Source organism: Lithobates pipiens, unplaced genomic scaffold (genome assembly GCF_037356315.1).
Source record: "Lithobates pipiens isolate NorthernLeopardFrog02 unplaced genomic scaffold, aLitPip1_a1.2 Scaffold_8, whole genome shotgun sequence".
In the NCBI taxonomy this organism is placed as follows: domain Eukaryota; kingdom Metazoa; phylum Chordata; class Amphibia; order Anura; family Ranidae; genus Lithobates; species Lithobates pipiens.
The window spans coordinates 254,005,983-254,022,355 of NW_027507903.1; the positions used below are offsets into that span (position 1 = coordinate 254,005,983).

At 41.5% G+C, this 16,373-nt stretch overlaps 1 protein-coding gene across 1 annotated transcript in view; it reads right to left on the reverse strand.

The window, feature by feature from the left end:
• PLXNC1 (plexin C1) overlaps positions 1 to 16,373 on the reverse strand; it is a 160,330-nt gene that overhangs the window by 82,349 nt on the left and 61,608 nt on the right. Inside the window, exons 10-12 of the mRNA XM_077470617.1 lie at positions 9,061 to 9,191; positions 4,603 to 4,782; positions 1,627 to 1,708 (exon numbers count right to left, since the gene is read on the reverse strand). Of these exons, the coding sequence (XP_077326743.1) occupies positions 1,627 to 1,708; positions 4,603 to 4,782; positions 9,061 to 9,191 (393 nt within the window). The remainder of the gene's footprint in view (positions 1 to 1,626; positions 1,709 to 4,602; positions 4,783 to 9,060; positions 9,192 to 16,373) is intronic.

Here is a 16,373-nt window from a genome sequence, read left to right on the forward strand (position 1 = left end):
CCAAATCTATCCAAAACCAAAAAATAAATAAAAAATGAATGGTCAAAGTCTGATAGAAAAATGATTAATTTTGTGTAGGGTTGGATTTTTATTTTTGAGGGTTTTTTTTACACAAACTATCTTAGCCTGTGACTTTGACCAGTAAGGCAATATTCTGCAAAGGTGACCTGTGGTGGCCAATCAGATTTCATCTTTAATTCCCTGAAAAATGTAACCAGGGATCTGATGTATCAATTTGCGCAACAGGTCCGTTTTTCTTTTCTCCATTTTTTGAAACTAGGCCCTAGTTGTGTTCTTTTCATGCTATGATTTTCATTTAAAAAACACAGTGGTAAAAAGATTTCTTTGACCTTTATGAAGCCCCTGATATGAACATGTGTATGCCTTAAATCAACTAATAATGTTTAAGAATTTGTCTAAAGTGCATGCACCAGTATCTTTGGAAACCTCCAAACAGCTTTGGCATGATTCGTTTCATCCAACATAACAATGTTCAAGCCTTTTTTGGACTTAAGAATTGAGTTGTTAACTGACAGGGGCATGGCTCAACTGTGGCAGAGATTTGATGGTTAGTGCCAAGTCAATGAAACCAAGAAACTATTTGAAGGACTTGAATGTTTTTGGTGACCCCTTTATATACTTAATACAGATGAAATTCAGTGCACTTTAAGTTCACTTTAAGCTAACCCCAGGAGAAGGTTTCTGATCAGTAACAGTTATACACTCAGTTCTTTTATCACCCACCATAGGCATCAGTTATTCCATACTCCTCAAAGCACAGATGCCAATTGCTCTTATTTTGTAAAGGCAGGGCTGAGTTTTTTTCCCCCAAAAAGTATGATGCTTAGTGCTTAGCTGAGAAGTAAAAAAGTGATAAGATGTGGTGCCATCCTAATACATTTTAACATATACCAACTGTGTTGAAAGTCATTTGTGAAAAGATGCAGCTGCCCCTTTAAGTGAAAAAACAATTGGAAAACATAAATGACAACCAAAAGGTAGGCGCTACTTCTGTGAAATTCAAATATTAAAGCATAACAACAAAAATAATCTTTAAGCAAGTCCCATCAGCTGACATCACTTCCAGTTTCTTCTTGAGTACACTTCCGGCTGTTGGAATGAACCCTGGCTGGAGACACAGTACAGGGCTGTTTATGTTGGTGCTAACTCTAGCACCATTTATGTAACTGCGCATTTAGCTGTTTTTATTGCAATTACTTATATTAAAGATACTGCATTTAATGTCAAAAAATGAAAAAAATATACAGTTTTTCTAAGATCATAGCTTAGTTATGTTGGCCACCCTTCTTCCAGCCTTGTAGACAGGTTAGGAAGGTTCTGGATTTTCAGGTTTTGGTTAACGTGTCTTCCGCTTACAGGGAAAGATTCAAGAAATGAAAACACTTTGCTGTTCTACAGTTCATATGGTAATTAGCAACATCAATGTCTACTCATTAAGTACATAGTAACCATTAATCAAAAAGGTAACAGAAAGTGCAGGACAGGACCCCCTATAAATATAGAAACTGATACAAAATTGCATCAGATCAGGACCACAAAAGCTTCAAGTTTGTAAAACATTGTATAGGACCTGGAAGCAAATTTTGATGTTTGGTTTGTACTTACTTTGTGAAAAGTGTTCCAATTTATACTAAATGTATCCGCAAGATCCAGGTTTGTTCCAGACAGTGATAGGTTTCGACCACCACTAAACAGAAAATATACAGACATAAGTCACAATGTACCAAGAACAAAATGTAGAACTGTTTCTTTGAACTGAAAACCATACATTAATGTGATTCTAAATGTACTTGGTTCTGCCTCTACTCTCTCCTCACATGCTGTGATTGATAGTGAAAGGAGCCAATGGCTCACACTGTTGCCTCTCTGTCCAGCGAGGAGAGAGAGAGCAGAGAGAGATGCTGCTCTTGGGCACAGCCCTGGATTGGGATTGGGTTCCGGTAAGCAATAAGGGTGTGGGAGCTGCACACAGAAGGTTCTTTAGTTTAACCACATGCCGACCAGCTGCCACAGTTGTACTGAGGCAGAATGGCATGGCTGGGCGAAACAACCCTATGTAACATCGCTTCGCCCTGTGGCCACTAGGGGCGCGCGTACCCCCTGCTTGCCCATGGAGCCGATGCAAGTGTTCAGCAGTCATGATCACCGTCAGGCTCCCGCGATCACTCTGGGGAACATGGAGAACCGGGACTTGTGTGTGTAAACACACAGTTTGCGGTTCTCTGAGGGGAGAAGTGACAGATCGTCTGCTCATACTCGATCTATCCCTTCCCCTACACAGTCCCCTCGCCCCTTCAGTTAGAACACACACTAAGGAACACATTAACCCCTTGATCGCCCCCTAGTGGTTAATTTCTTCATTGCCAGTGACATTTTTACAGTAATCAGTGCATTTTTATAGCACTGATCAATGTAAAAATCTCCAATGGTCCCAAAAATGTGTCAAAATTGTCTGACGTGTCCGCCATTATGTCACGGTTCCACTAAAAATCGCAGATCGCCGCCATTACTAGTAAAAGAAAACAAATAATAATAAAAATGCCATAAAACTATCCACTATTTTGTAGACCAGGGGTCTCAAAATCAAATTACCTGAGGGCCGCGAACGAGTTTTCATATCCCATGGGGGCTGCATGCAAACTTTCAAGCTTGAAAAAGAACATTAAACTAGTATATATAGTGGTAGTTACTGCTTGCTACCAGTCACTGCTTACTGCCAGATGCTTGGCAGTGTTTGCTCTGCAGCGTCCAGCAGGACCCACAGTTCTGCAGCCAGCTCCCAGCAGGACCTACAGCTTGTATAGGGTGGTATAGTGGCAGGTTAGGGTAGTACAGGGTGGTATAGTGGGGGGTTGGGGTAGCATAGGGCAAGTTAGGGTGGCATAGGGCAGGTTGGGGTGATACAGGAAAGGCTGGGGTGGCACAGGGCAGGTTGGGGTGGCACAGTGTAGGTTGGGTGGTACAGGGCAGGTTGTGGTGGCACAGGGCAGGTTGGGGTGGCACAAGGTAGGTTGGGGTGGTACAGGGCAGGCTGGGGTGGCACAGGGTAGGTTGGGGTGGTAAAGTTAGGTTGGGGTGGTACATGGCAGGCTGGGATGGCACAGGGCAGTTTGGGGTGGTACAGGGCATCTAGAACTGTAGTGACAGTGTGCAGAGTAACTTGCATGCCTCATTTCTGCAGATGAAGACATGGGTGGGTGGGTGGGGCTGTTGTGTGTGTCCTCGCCTCTATCTGCTTCAGCTGTGGCATCATCCATAGAGAAGGAGTCTGTGGGAGGAGTGAAGGAGGCAGCCACATCCCTAGCCCCTCCCGCACTCCATAGCAACATCAATGACTGTATTTAGGCTGGCTGCGCTCGCTGCTCTCCAGACTCCACCCACCGGGTGCAGGGAGCTTGAGCACACATTGGTGGGCTACAACTCCCAGAAGCAACAGTGGTGGACATCACGTGATGTCAGCGGTGTGAGCTAGCCCGACTTACTCCAAGTAAACCAGGAAGAGAAAAAACACATCATAAGCAGGTGGCCGTTGCTTACCAGGAAATCTATCAGTATGCATCAGTCCTGCGGGACAATTGTAACCGCTCCGCGGGCCAGTACTTTGAGACCCCTGTTGTAGACGCTATAACTTTTACGCAAATCAATCAATATACACTTATTGCAATTTTTTTTACCAAAAATATATAGAAGAATACATATCAGCCTAAACTGAGGAAAACAATCGTTTTTTTATATATTTTTGGGGGAATATTTATTATAGAAAAAAGTAAAAAAATAGAATTTTTTTCAAAAGTATTGCTCTTTTTTTGTTTATAGCGCAAAAAATAAAAAACACAGAGGTGATCAAATACCATCAAAAGAAAGCTCTATTTGTGGGAAAAAAAGGACGTCAATTTTGTTTGGGTGTACTGTCGCACGACCGCACAATTGTCAGTTAAAGCGCCGAATCGCAAAAAGTGCTCTGGTCAGGAAGGGGGTAAAAACCTTCTGCCTTTAGAACCACTTTAATTTGTGATAAATCCTTTTTTTTTTATATTGACCTGGCCACGTAATTTGATCTTAAAAGTTCCCTTTATACCTTTAGCCCAGGTTCACACTGATGCGATGTGGGAAACCCATCAAATTCTGTGCGTTTCCCACATGGCATTAAAACCGTACAGCGGAAAGAAGGAGAGAGCACAGCCCATAACTCCCTGCTCTCTCCTCTTCCTCCAAACTGGCTCTCCAGTTCAGTGACACTGCTGGCAGTATGCCTTACATAAGTGGGTAAATCACTGTTCCTCTATTATTATTTTTTTTCCTCCTTGAAAGCCTGGCATGTACCCCAGGGGTACTCATACCCAGGTTAGGAGCCACTGATATAGAATATTGCAGTGACACCAATAACTCCTCAAATTATTTTCTATTTTCTCAATACTATGCTAAAGCATGCAGACTATTGCAACATTTGGTAATCAGTCATCACTTATATATTAGAAACAGACAATTATATCCTAGTATAGATTTTTTGTTTAATTGACGCTAAGGATAAACAAGCAGAAATTAAAATAAAACCACAATGCTTAGCTTGATCATTTTTACCTGAGCCACACAACCTTTGGATCATTCACAGAACACGTAGGCAGTGATTCATAAAAGATGTTTGGGCCTTGTTGACACCGCCCTTCACATTGAACACATAATTGCTTGACTTCCTTGGCATTTGGCAGAGAGATAAAAGCATGTGTGTCATTCCAGTGTTCTTCTTTTTTGATTTGAATTCTAACAATAAAAACAGTAAATGTATTTGCAACTATACATCAGAAAAAAACCTCAAAGACTCAGTTGAAACATAAAGTATATAAGTGAATCCAAATACTCATTATTCTGCTCAGCCAGTCTTTTGATCTATACATCCCTGCCTGACATCACAGTAAGGTCTGTGATTTCACATTTCTCTTCCTCAGGTAACCAATACAGTTTAACCCCAGCCTCAGCTACCTGATTGGATAATGAAGGAGAAGCATCACAATGATCAAGGTTAATATTAAGTCCTCAGCTCTCTGATTGGACAATGATGGAGAAGCATCACAATGATGAGGTTATCCCTAATGCCCTGTACACACAGGCGGTTTTTCCGTCGGAATAAACTCTGAGGTTTCTCAGACGGAATTCCGCCCGGAATTCCGCTCAAGCTGTCTTGCATACACACAGTCACACCAAAGTCTGACAGTCAACAATGCGGTGACGTACAACACAGACAATGGGACTAGAAAAAGGAAGCTCAAAAGCCAGTAGCCGATAGCTTCCATCTCATACTTGCTTCAGAGCATGCGTCGTTTTTGGTACATCAGAACAGCATACACACGAGCGTAATTGGTTCCGTTGGAAAAATTTAGAACATGTTCTCTTTCTCGGTCTGTCAGAATTTTTCGACGTAAAAAGTCCGATGGGGCATACACACAATGGGAATATACGATGAAAAGCTTCCGTCAGACTTTTTCTGTCGGAAATTCTGCTCGTGTGTACACGGCATAAGTCATTCTTGTGCTCCTCCATCTGGTAAACATTTTTGTAAATGGGGCAGGCACAACTGGTCAATGCGGTGATAAACTATGCAAGAGACAAAGAAATCCAGGAACAAAATATTTTAAGTCACTGACACAAAATAAGCAATCTGGCTGTTCTAATGTTTATACATGCTGTAGCTCAGTGTCAAGAAAATGGTGAAGCTATGTGTCAATACAGTATCTCACAAAATTGAGTACACCCTTCACATTTGTAAATATTGCATTATATCTTTTCATGTGACAACGCTGAAGAAGTGATACTTTGTTACAATGTAAAGTAGTGAGTGTATAGCTTGTATAACAGTGTAAATTTGCTGTCCCCTCAAAATAACTGAACACACAACCATTAATGTCTAAACTGCTGGCAACAAAAGTGAGTACACGCCTAAGGGAAAATGATCAAATTGGGCCCAATTAGCCATTTTTTCTCCACGGTGTCATGTGACTCGTTAGTGTTACAAGGTCTCAGGTGTGAATGGGGAGCAGGTGTGTTAAATTTGGTGTTATCGCTCTCACTCTTTCATACTGGTAACTGGAAGTTCAACATGGCACCTCACGGCAAAGAACTCGCTGAGGATCTGAAAAAAAAAGAATTATTGCTCTAGATAAAGATGGCCTAGGCTATAAGAAGGTTGCCAAGACCCTGAAACAGAGGTGCAGCATGATGGCCAAGACCATACAGCAGTTTAATAGGGTTGGTTCCACTCAGAACAGGCCTCGCCATGGTCCACCAAAAATGTTGAGTGCACATGCTAAGTGTCATATCTAGAGATTGGCTTTGGGAAATAGACGTATAAGTGCTGCCAGCATTGCTGCAGAGGTTGAAGGGGTAGGGGGTAAGATTGTCAGTACTTAGACCATACGCCACACACTGCATCAAATTGGTTTGCATGGCTGTCTTACCAGAAGGATGCCTCTTCTAAAGGTGATGCAAAAGAAAGCACGCAAACAGTTTGCTGAAGACAAGCAGACTAAGGACATGGATTACTGGAACCATGTCCTGCGGCGGTCTTATGAGACCAAGATAAACTTATTTGGTTAAGATGGTGTCAAGCATATGTGGTGGCAACAAGGTGAGAACTACAAAGATGAGTGTGTCTAGCCTACAGTCATGCATATTGGTGGGAGTGTCATGGTCTGGGGCTGCATAAGTGCTGCTGACACTGGGGAGCTACAGTTCATTAGGAGGAACCATGAATACCAACGTGTACTGTGAGATACTGAAGCAGAGCATGATCCTTTCCCTTCGGAGACTGGGCTGCAGGGCGGTATTCCAACATAATGACCCCAAACACACCTCCAAGACGACCACTGCCTTGCTAAAGAAGCTGAGGGTAAAGGTGTCTAACATCCACCAACTCTGTGATGTAATCATGGAGGAGTGGAAGAGGACTCCAGTGGCAACCTGTGAAGCTCTGGTTAACTCCATGCCCAAGACAGTTAAGGCAGTGATAGAAAATAATGGTGGCAACACAAACTATTGACCCTTTGGGCCCAATTTGGGCATTTTCACTTAGGGGTGTACTCACTTTTGTTGCCAGCAGTTTAGACATTAATGGCTGTGTGTCAAGTTATTTTGAGGGGACAGCAAATGTACACTGTTATACAAGCTGTACTCTCACTACTTTACATTGTAACAAAGTGTTATTTCTTTAGTGATGTCACATGAAAAGATATAATAAAATATTTAAAAAAATGTGAGGAGTATACTCACTTTTGTGAGATACTGTATATACCAAAATGGTGCCCATCTGCACACTGCCTAAGCATATAGTAAACTCCTCCTTGTAAAAAATGTCTTTTGCTTGGAATCCTACCTATGGACGAACCCCCTGTAACATGTTTCACCCATTAGGGGCTTATTTGTAGAGGTCTCTATGATTAAGCCCATATTGGGCAAAACATGTTAGAAGGGGTTGTCCCATGGGTTGATGAGCAACCTGAAGCAATCTTTTACTAAAAAGAGCATAGTATATGATAAGGCAGTGTGCAAAAAGGTGTAATTTTGTTGTAGTCCTTGATGTGTCTGCCGAGCCAGTATTCAAGTACCCATAAACTTTGTGGCCATTACAGACTGGCATAACTGACTGACATAGGAGATTGGGGCATTTGAGCAGTATCAGTTTTATTTGGTTTGTGGTCAGGTACTTAGTGTTTTTTTGAAGTTTAGAAAAGCCAACACCATGTTTATGTAATGACAGTTAAACTTTAAAGGCCAACACCAGGCAAAATCATTTTTCCCTCATTCTGCCTTCCCACCTTCTTCTAATCCCGGTGTATATTTTTACTAACTTGGTAAAGCCAGTTATACTCACCTAAGTCCCCCCATTCATGCCCCACACTAACGCCATTTCTGACTTCTGGGACCACTAGTGCAGTGTCACACGTAACTTTTTATGGCTGGTTCCATTACTCCCCTCATTGTAATGTTGATCCTCTTCTGGATTCCAAGAAGACCCCTTCCCTGGCTAGACAATGGGAATTATCCATAGCAGCAGGCAGTGACGTGGACACCTGAAAGAAGGACTCTTCCAGAAAGTAGACAGAGAGGAGAAAGACCAGATGCTGGATAATAATGTGACCGTGGCTTAAAGCAGAACTATGCCCTTCTATCGTTTTCAGCCAAGGAAGCTGCCACCCTGGCCTCTGTTTGATCTTTAAATGCCAAGTTCTGCACATGTGGTCAGCTATGACACCAGCCATATGATGGACACATGCCGGGGTTGTAACTGTTTTTTGAAACTGCTAGGCCTCTTACACACGTTACTCCTGTTTGAGCATCTACTTTTTCAGACTTTTTTTTGTATGTATTTGTATGCTTTTTCGTGTATATGCGTTTGTGCAAATTTGCGTGCACAAATGTGAAAGCGTATTCTCACGTTTGTTGCACGACTTTGCATGCATGTAAATTACTGACCAAAAATGCAGATTTTTCTATTTTCTTTTTTTTAATGAAGAACTCACGGCTTTTGTTTATGCTGCTGTGTACATAGGAACATTACTATTAATGGGCTGTATTTTAGCTCAGTAAAAAATAAATCTGTACTTTTACAAGCTGCAGTGTGCAAGAGGCATTAAAGAGATGGGTTTAGCTCTGCTTTAAGGTAAGTGGAAAACAGGAATTTGGGAATAATTTTGTTAAGTGGTGATTTGATCCTAGAGTTGGGCTTTAAATAAACTTTCAATGAAGGGCAGAGTTCGAACAGATCCAATGTGCAAACATGTTAATTGCATGCAACAGTCCATGCTTCTCTGAGACAATACTGTAAAGCCTGATAAGACATAGGACCAGTGGAAGAAATATTAATAATGTGAAATTTTAAATGCCCTGATTGCTGAATAGTTTGCAGAAAAATGCTGGATCCTTATTTGTCCTTATTTGTTGGCAAAAGATTTGCTCATGTATGTCCAGCATTGCATTTCACTAAACTATGTGGTGGTATAGAACTATGGACATGCTACATAAAGTGTTTGATGCGCTCTAACTTACTCCTGTGGTTTGCAGCTGCTGGTGCCTACTAAAAACAGTCTTGTTAGATTCTTCAAATTCTCTCCAGTAATCAGAACATTCCTTTTTCCAGCATAGGTTATCCTGTCAGGGGATACTGATTTAATCTTGACCTGGGTGCGAAAGAAAACATTATAAGCTACAGCCCTGGCACCTGGGAAGAAAAATCTGATTTAACACCTTCATATTGGGCTTATTCAGGTATAACCAAATTTCAATCATTTAATAGCATGTGCATTTTGTTTGTTCAAAAAAGTGACAATTCTAGTAAAAATATAAATGTGAAAAAGACAAGTTTAGGCGTGTGCAATCATATTGTTGTACAGGGTGCCATGCATGGCTTCAGAAATGGCACAAATGTTCATGGGATCCTCCAAAAACGAACAGGGGCATATGATCATTTTATCCCCCCCCCCCCCCCCCCCACTGTACTTTCCTACCATTCTTCTGCTAAAAAAAATCTAAAAAGAACCAGATTTCTAATGAGTGAGAGCAAAACTTAGTGCAAGTGCAATGATATGTAGCTGTTTCACAGGTTAAATACTATAGAAGGCAGTGTTCCTTCTTTCCCACTTGACTAGTAAAGGAATAGCACACAGTATCCAAAAGAGTAAGAAAGTGGGTGGCCAATGAAGACATCAATCATACCTTCTAGCCAACAGGTAGCAAAGTAAGCTTCATATATTAACCTCCCTGGCGGTACGATTATTTCAGATTTTAGGTGCTGAAAGCTGTACAATTATTTTGCATGGAAATTTGGCGTTTTATATTGTAGTCCTGTAATTCTTAGGAATAACTCTCTTAAAACTGTCCAAACCAGAGTCTAGTAGACATCCCGGGTATGATAAAGTTTGAAAAATTAAATCATAAATTATAATATAATAAATAACTATAAATAATTATACCAAATAATAATATAACGATAATAAAAAATATTCAATAATGTAATCAAATCAAAAACACTGATATTTGCTCAGTTGCAGTATTGTCACTGTCATTAATTTTCAGTATTTGATGATGGATCTCCCTACAAATCATTATCGCTCAATTCTGCGAGTGATTCTAATTTATTATCGCTGTTTTCTCGCTGGTCTAAAACCATTTTTGATGTAAAGGGACAGTTTTGGTTGCTATGGACAATCTCCAGTTTCCAGGCATAAAGAACAGTTTTTATATTATAAAACTGCATGCAGGGCACTGAACAGACCACTAGGGACAAAGGGGATGTGAAATAATTACATACAGCAATGTAATCTGTAAGATTACATTATACTGTATGTATTGTGTGTGTTTTACTTTTTAAATTTGGCGCTGTTCTCCGTCCCCATGCGTCGCAACGCTCGCAGGGAACGGAGCGCGGCGATGAGATAGATCGAGCGGAGGACGGCTCGCTTGTACAGCGGGGGGACATCGCTGGATCCAGGGGACAAGGTAAGTAAACGCATCCTGGATCCAGCGATGTGGTCACGAGTCTGACTCCGGGTTACTGCTAATGGTACAAAATTTTCACCCCGAGACTCAGGAATACCGCCAGGGGGGTTAATGAAGAGTTATCAAAAGCCAATTACTACATCCTACCTAAAGGCATTTAGGCTGACTCAAATTGTCTAATGTCATACTTAAAGTGGAATTTTAGTCATAAAATTAAGTCCTGATAGATCACTTCTGGTTGGCCCCCTTTGCAGGTATAGCTACAGTATGTAAAACATTAAAAAATAAGACAATACACTGTTTGGCCCTGCTCTGGACATGCTCATGTGCTCTCCATTTTTGGAATTGTGTTGAAAATCTGAGTCTCTAGAGACCAATCTGCTGACAGCCTACAGATTTGCTGCTGCTCAGGGGCTCTGGGCTTTAATAAAATGGCAGCCTCCGGCAAGAAAAAACAGGAGCTATGCTAGTGGCAGTTTACAGAACACACTAATTTTGGTAGCATAATTATTAATGTGGAATCCTTGCTAAAAAAAACATTATTTTCTATCAAATTGTTTTGGATACAGTTCCACTTTAAATAGAACCCTGGAGGGAGAATTTAGGATACAAAAAGTAAAAAGGCAAGACCACATTTACAGGGACAGACACGTCGCTGCTCCCCTCACCTAGACAGGCCACACCCCTTCCCAGAGGAGAGGGTGCCGGCCGTGGGAATCATACGTGTCTAAATAGCCTTACACTCTAGGCCCACCTAATGGTGAAGGCTTAGTGATGAGCGTTCTGTCTGAATTCCCTCCAGCTTTCCAAACCATTTCTAAATTGCAAGCCTACATTTTGGCAGGCAGGAACCAAATCTCCAAATATCCAAGCTTACTGTGCCTAACTAGGTCCAGTCTTTTTTTGTTTCTACGACAGGCATACCCACTGCTATCCGCAGAATTATATACTTTCAGATAAAACACTTTATAGAACACTATATTAGCCCCCTATTCTTGACCGTTTTTGAGAAGCTGTGCTATAAGGACCCACACTCACTGGGCATGATAACACTCATATATACCTTCCTGTAAACTCTCAGGTTTTGACCTACACTTGGCAGTGAACAACAGCCTTAGGGAAGGTTTAAGATGAGGGAGATTGATGTCGAATTTGGGCCACAGTGAAATCCAGCTCGCATTACAAACTGGCTATAGAAACCAATTATAAAGTCATGACATGTTGGTATTTAGTACCCATTAGAATTGCTCATTTTGTACCTGGCTATTCCCAATAGTGTTTTTGAGCATGTGGACAACTGGGTACATTTTATCACACATGGTGGACATGCCTGGTGCCTCAGCAATTCTGGACCAATATTTTCTTACTTCTTCTACTACATTAATAGCAATCCTTCCCAGAGTGGAATATACTCTCCTCTGTGTCAGGCCATCTGATATCCTCAACATACAGTTTAAGCTTATGGTCCATGTATTTGCTGCAACAAAGCAGAAGACTGGGAAAGTATGGACATCTTCCACTATTTTTGTAGCTGAAACCAAATCCAAAATTAAAAAGTTTAAGTTTAAACACTTTCTCCCATCTGTAATTGACGCATGCCTGCTAGGTCTTTAGGCCTGGCTTGACCACAGCCCTTTTACCAACCCTCTGCCCTCCTATGCCCCCCCCCCCCCCCAAACACACACACACACACACACACACTTTTTATTGCCTTTACTCAGAACCTCATCAGTCTAAATTAGCAGATCTAGACCATCCAGCCAACAATTTCTATCTTGTTCTTATCTGTATCAATAATCTTAACAATACCAATCTGGATTATTGCCTGTTTATGAGCCATCTTCCAATCACTCAAATTGTCTCTGTGGTCTGCCAAGCTGCTACCTCTGTTGTACTGTGTACCTTATGATGTATGCAATGTAAGGTAAAATGTAATTTAAAAAATATATTGAACCATAAAGTATCTATATTGATTTGTTTGTACATTTATAATTGCATTTATTAGTGTTTTATTTTATTTTATATCTGCTTGGAGTACAATTTTAATGTCTAGTAGGCATTTAATTAGGTCTTATATAATTTTAATGAATGTAATTCCATCAAATGAAAAACATACCATGCTACATTGCTGGAAATTGCTAGTGCAAACAGGGCCAGACACAAAATCAATTTAGGTGCCACCTACATAGGTATACCATAAAGAAGCCATTGCATGAGGCATTTTGATCATGGTTCAAAAAATTTGTAATTTGGGTCATTAATTCTTCTTATTACAGGTGTGACTTTTAGTCATACTAGATGTAGTTGGTCAAAAACCATACTGTAATCCCTGACGAATCTTAAATGTTAAAATAAAGTGGTTTTTGGTTCCAAACATGCAGCAGCTACAGTTAATTACCAATTTCAGGAAGTACAATGAAAAATATGTGCTAATTCTGTATTACCGTAGGGCTTGCTAAATCTGTGGTGTGGGGTGTGCATGGCTTACATTTCCTGCTGTGAAAACAACACTTTCAGTGCCAGTTAGACTTACTTTGTTTTTACTAAATTTGTAAAACCCTTTTCAATCTTTAAAACTTACGGTAATTTATATGAAAGAAAAATCACTAAGCTCTTCTGTACACAAGGTATTTTGTAAGCAACCCCATCTCCCAAAATCAACAGGAAGTACCCACGGTAAAAATGAGTCTTTAATAGACCTTGTAAGAATCTTTTAAAAGAATACCACTGATAAAGGCTAGCAAAAAAGAGCAACATTTTTTGCTCACACATGAATAAATGACAGCATCGATGTTTCAGCCACCCATGCACTTTCCCAAGCTAATTACTGATATAAAAGACATGCGCCTTTAAAAGGAGGAAATCTGGATATGACTTGCATAAGAATACAGTACCCATTTTTTGGCGGGTTAAAACATGATATCAAAATATCAATACAACAGTATAACAACAACAGGAGCAAACACTGATCAAGAATTGGGATCAGCAAAGTGTATACACTTTGAAGTAAAGTGTGAAAAAAAAATAATGAAAAGTATTGTAATGCTTTTGTTCTCAAAAGTCTGACGGACTTAGAAAGAAGTCTTGACTCAAAATTGTCTGCCGGACTCGGCAGTCTGATGGACAATCCGCCCATCTGTGTGCTAGTCCATCGGACTTTTGAAATGAATGGACTTGCCCACACACGGAGAAAAGTCAGTTCATTTTGAACGTGGCTCCAGGTAGACGGAACTAGCGAAGGAAGTCAATGTCGCTGCCTCCATCGGCGAGATTGACACCTTGCTAGGCCTGTCACCGAAAAAACGGCGTGGGGGTCCCGAAAAGTCCATAGCAGACCCTTATCCGAGCACGCAGCCCGGCCAGGAAAGGGGTGGGGACGAGCAAGCGCCCCCCCCCTCCTGAGCCATACCAGACTGCATGCCCTCAACATGGGGGGGCCTGCGGCCCCCCACCCCAAAGCTCCTTGTCCCCATGTTGATGAGGACAAGGGCCTCTTCCCGACAACCCTGGCCATTGGTTGTCGGGGTCTGCTGGCGGGGGGGTTATCAGAATCCGGGAGCCCCCTTTAATAAGATATATATTATAAGCTATATGAATGAGTATGGGGTACGATGTACCCCTACCCATTCACCTGGGGGAAAAAAGTGTACATAAAAAAAAAACACAACACAGGTTTTTAAAATACTTTATTAGACTGCTCCAGTGGTGTTCTTCTGTCTTGATGGGGTCTTCTCGCCGGACTCCTCCACTATCTTCTGCTCTTTTACTAGCTCTTTTACTAGCGGCAGAGCCTGGCTTTTTCCTTCGTCTTCGCCGCCGCCGTCCGGAATCTTCTTCCGACTTCGGGGGGTCTTGTCCCACTCTTCGGGGGTCTTGTCCCACTCTTCAGTTCTTCTTGCTTTCTTCTTGCAGCTCTTTCACTAGCATTGGCCTGGTCTTCTGTCGTGTCATTCCTTTTTGAATGGAGCTTTCAATGTAATTGTACTGCCATCAGCACAAAAAAAAGGGCAGATATTTTACTGCCTCTCATTCTTGGTCGGGGTTCTTCCTGTGTATCGCTAACATTAGGATCTGTGTTGATTGGCTTTGGGCTTGTGACAATGCATTTTGACATCAGTTTGAGATGCTTTTGGGATCATTTAGAATTCACTGACAGGTGCAATATACATACAGCTTACCTCCTTCTAACCTGCCTTTGACCTGCTTTAAAAAGGATTTGCATTCCCACATAGGAAGGCAACACCTATTAACACAGACCCTTAAAATGGATGTAAACCCACTCTCATCCATTCTAATCTACTGCCACAGTGGATATCTAGAAAGATATACATGCCTCCTGCATGCATTCTTACCTGTCAAATGTCTCCCCCTCTGTCTGTTATGAGACCCGAAAAATTACAGATTCTGTGAGTGGATCTGTTGTTCAAAGCTCAGTGGGTGGAATCGTGATGTCAGTAGACTCCCCGCCCATCTCTACACTCCCCTTTTCAACATGCATTTTCTCCTGTGTATTTCTTACACTGAACTTCTGCTATGATCACTAACATCCAGTCAAAACCCAGAAAGGTCACCACATGACTTCAGCATGCCCAATCATGCTGAGGTGTGGAGCAATCCTGAGAGAGCTTGAGAAAAAAGGAGGAGGGATTCTGAAGTACACAGAATGTCTCTCAGTTTTGTGGATGATATATGTAAATCACCTGTCACTCATAGCAAGGGGGAAGAACTGACTCCTATTTCTAGGTGTCATTTTTTATCTCACTGACAAAAGATAAGAGGATTGCTAAGAGCTGGATTAACTCTTAAGACCGGGCACAGATGGCATGAAATCCTATACTGTACAAGGTGCAAGCCTTAATTCAAATTTTTTTTTTTTTTTGGGGGTTTACATCCACTTTAAGCTAGATCAAAATGTGTCTGGTTCAGCAGGGATTGACCAATTTTTGTGTGGCCCTCCCTGTTTGACAGAAGTTGATTGTTAGAACTCAAATGAAATAATTAGTGGGGTTCTGGTAAAATGTCCTGAATAATCACATCTGATATCTGGTAGCCTGAAACACTGTATGTCTGTTTTTGCATGCAGTGTGGTTGCATTGTGGTGTGCTTATAGCGGTACTCACTGAATCTGAGTACCACAAACCAAAGACGCTATTTAAAGTGATTTAAATAACAAACATGTTATATTTACCTCCTCTGTGTAGTTGGTTTTGCACAGAGCAGCCCAGATCCTCCTCTTCTCAGGTCCCTCTTTGCTGATCCTAGTCCCTCCCTCCTTTGAGTGCCCCTCAGCCAGCAGCTTGTTACAGGTTGTCTCCCAAGCCAAATCAGAGCTCCGTGTATGCATTCAGACATGGAGCCCCAAACTGGCCCCGCCCCCTCTCTCCCCAGATTGGCTGACTGACTTTAATTGACATCCACGGGAGCCAATATCGCTGCTGCTCTGTCTTAGCCAATCAGGAGGAGTGTACTGGATGGCTGAGGGAATTGTGGACATTGCTGGAAAGAGAAGGAGGTCAGGTAGGCAATTGGGGGGTGTTAGGGAGGCTGTTGCTTTATCTTAATGCATAGAAGGCATTAAGATTAAAAAAAAAACAAAAAAAACCTTCTGCCTTTACAACTCCTTTAATTAATTTTTAATATTCAAAGTAAACGTACCCATCCATCCACGTCTCCATGCTTTATTTTCTGAAAAACAACCCCCTAGCATTTCTGGTCTTAGCCATCTTTAGTAGGGGCAGATGATTGTAGTATTTACTTCCTCGAATCCATCTCCCCTTTAGCTCAGGCATGCAGGCAGGAAGGTGTGCTTAACTTAGAAAAACCTAACTCCCCCCCGAAGGCTCCTGGGATGTATGCTGTCATTT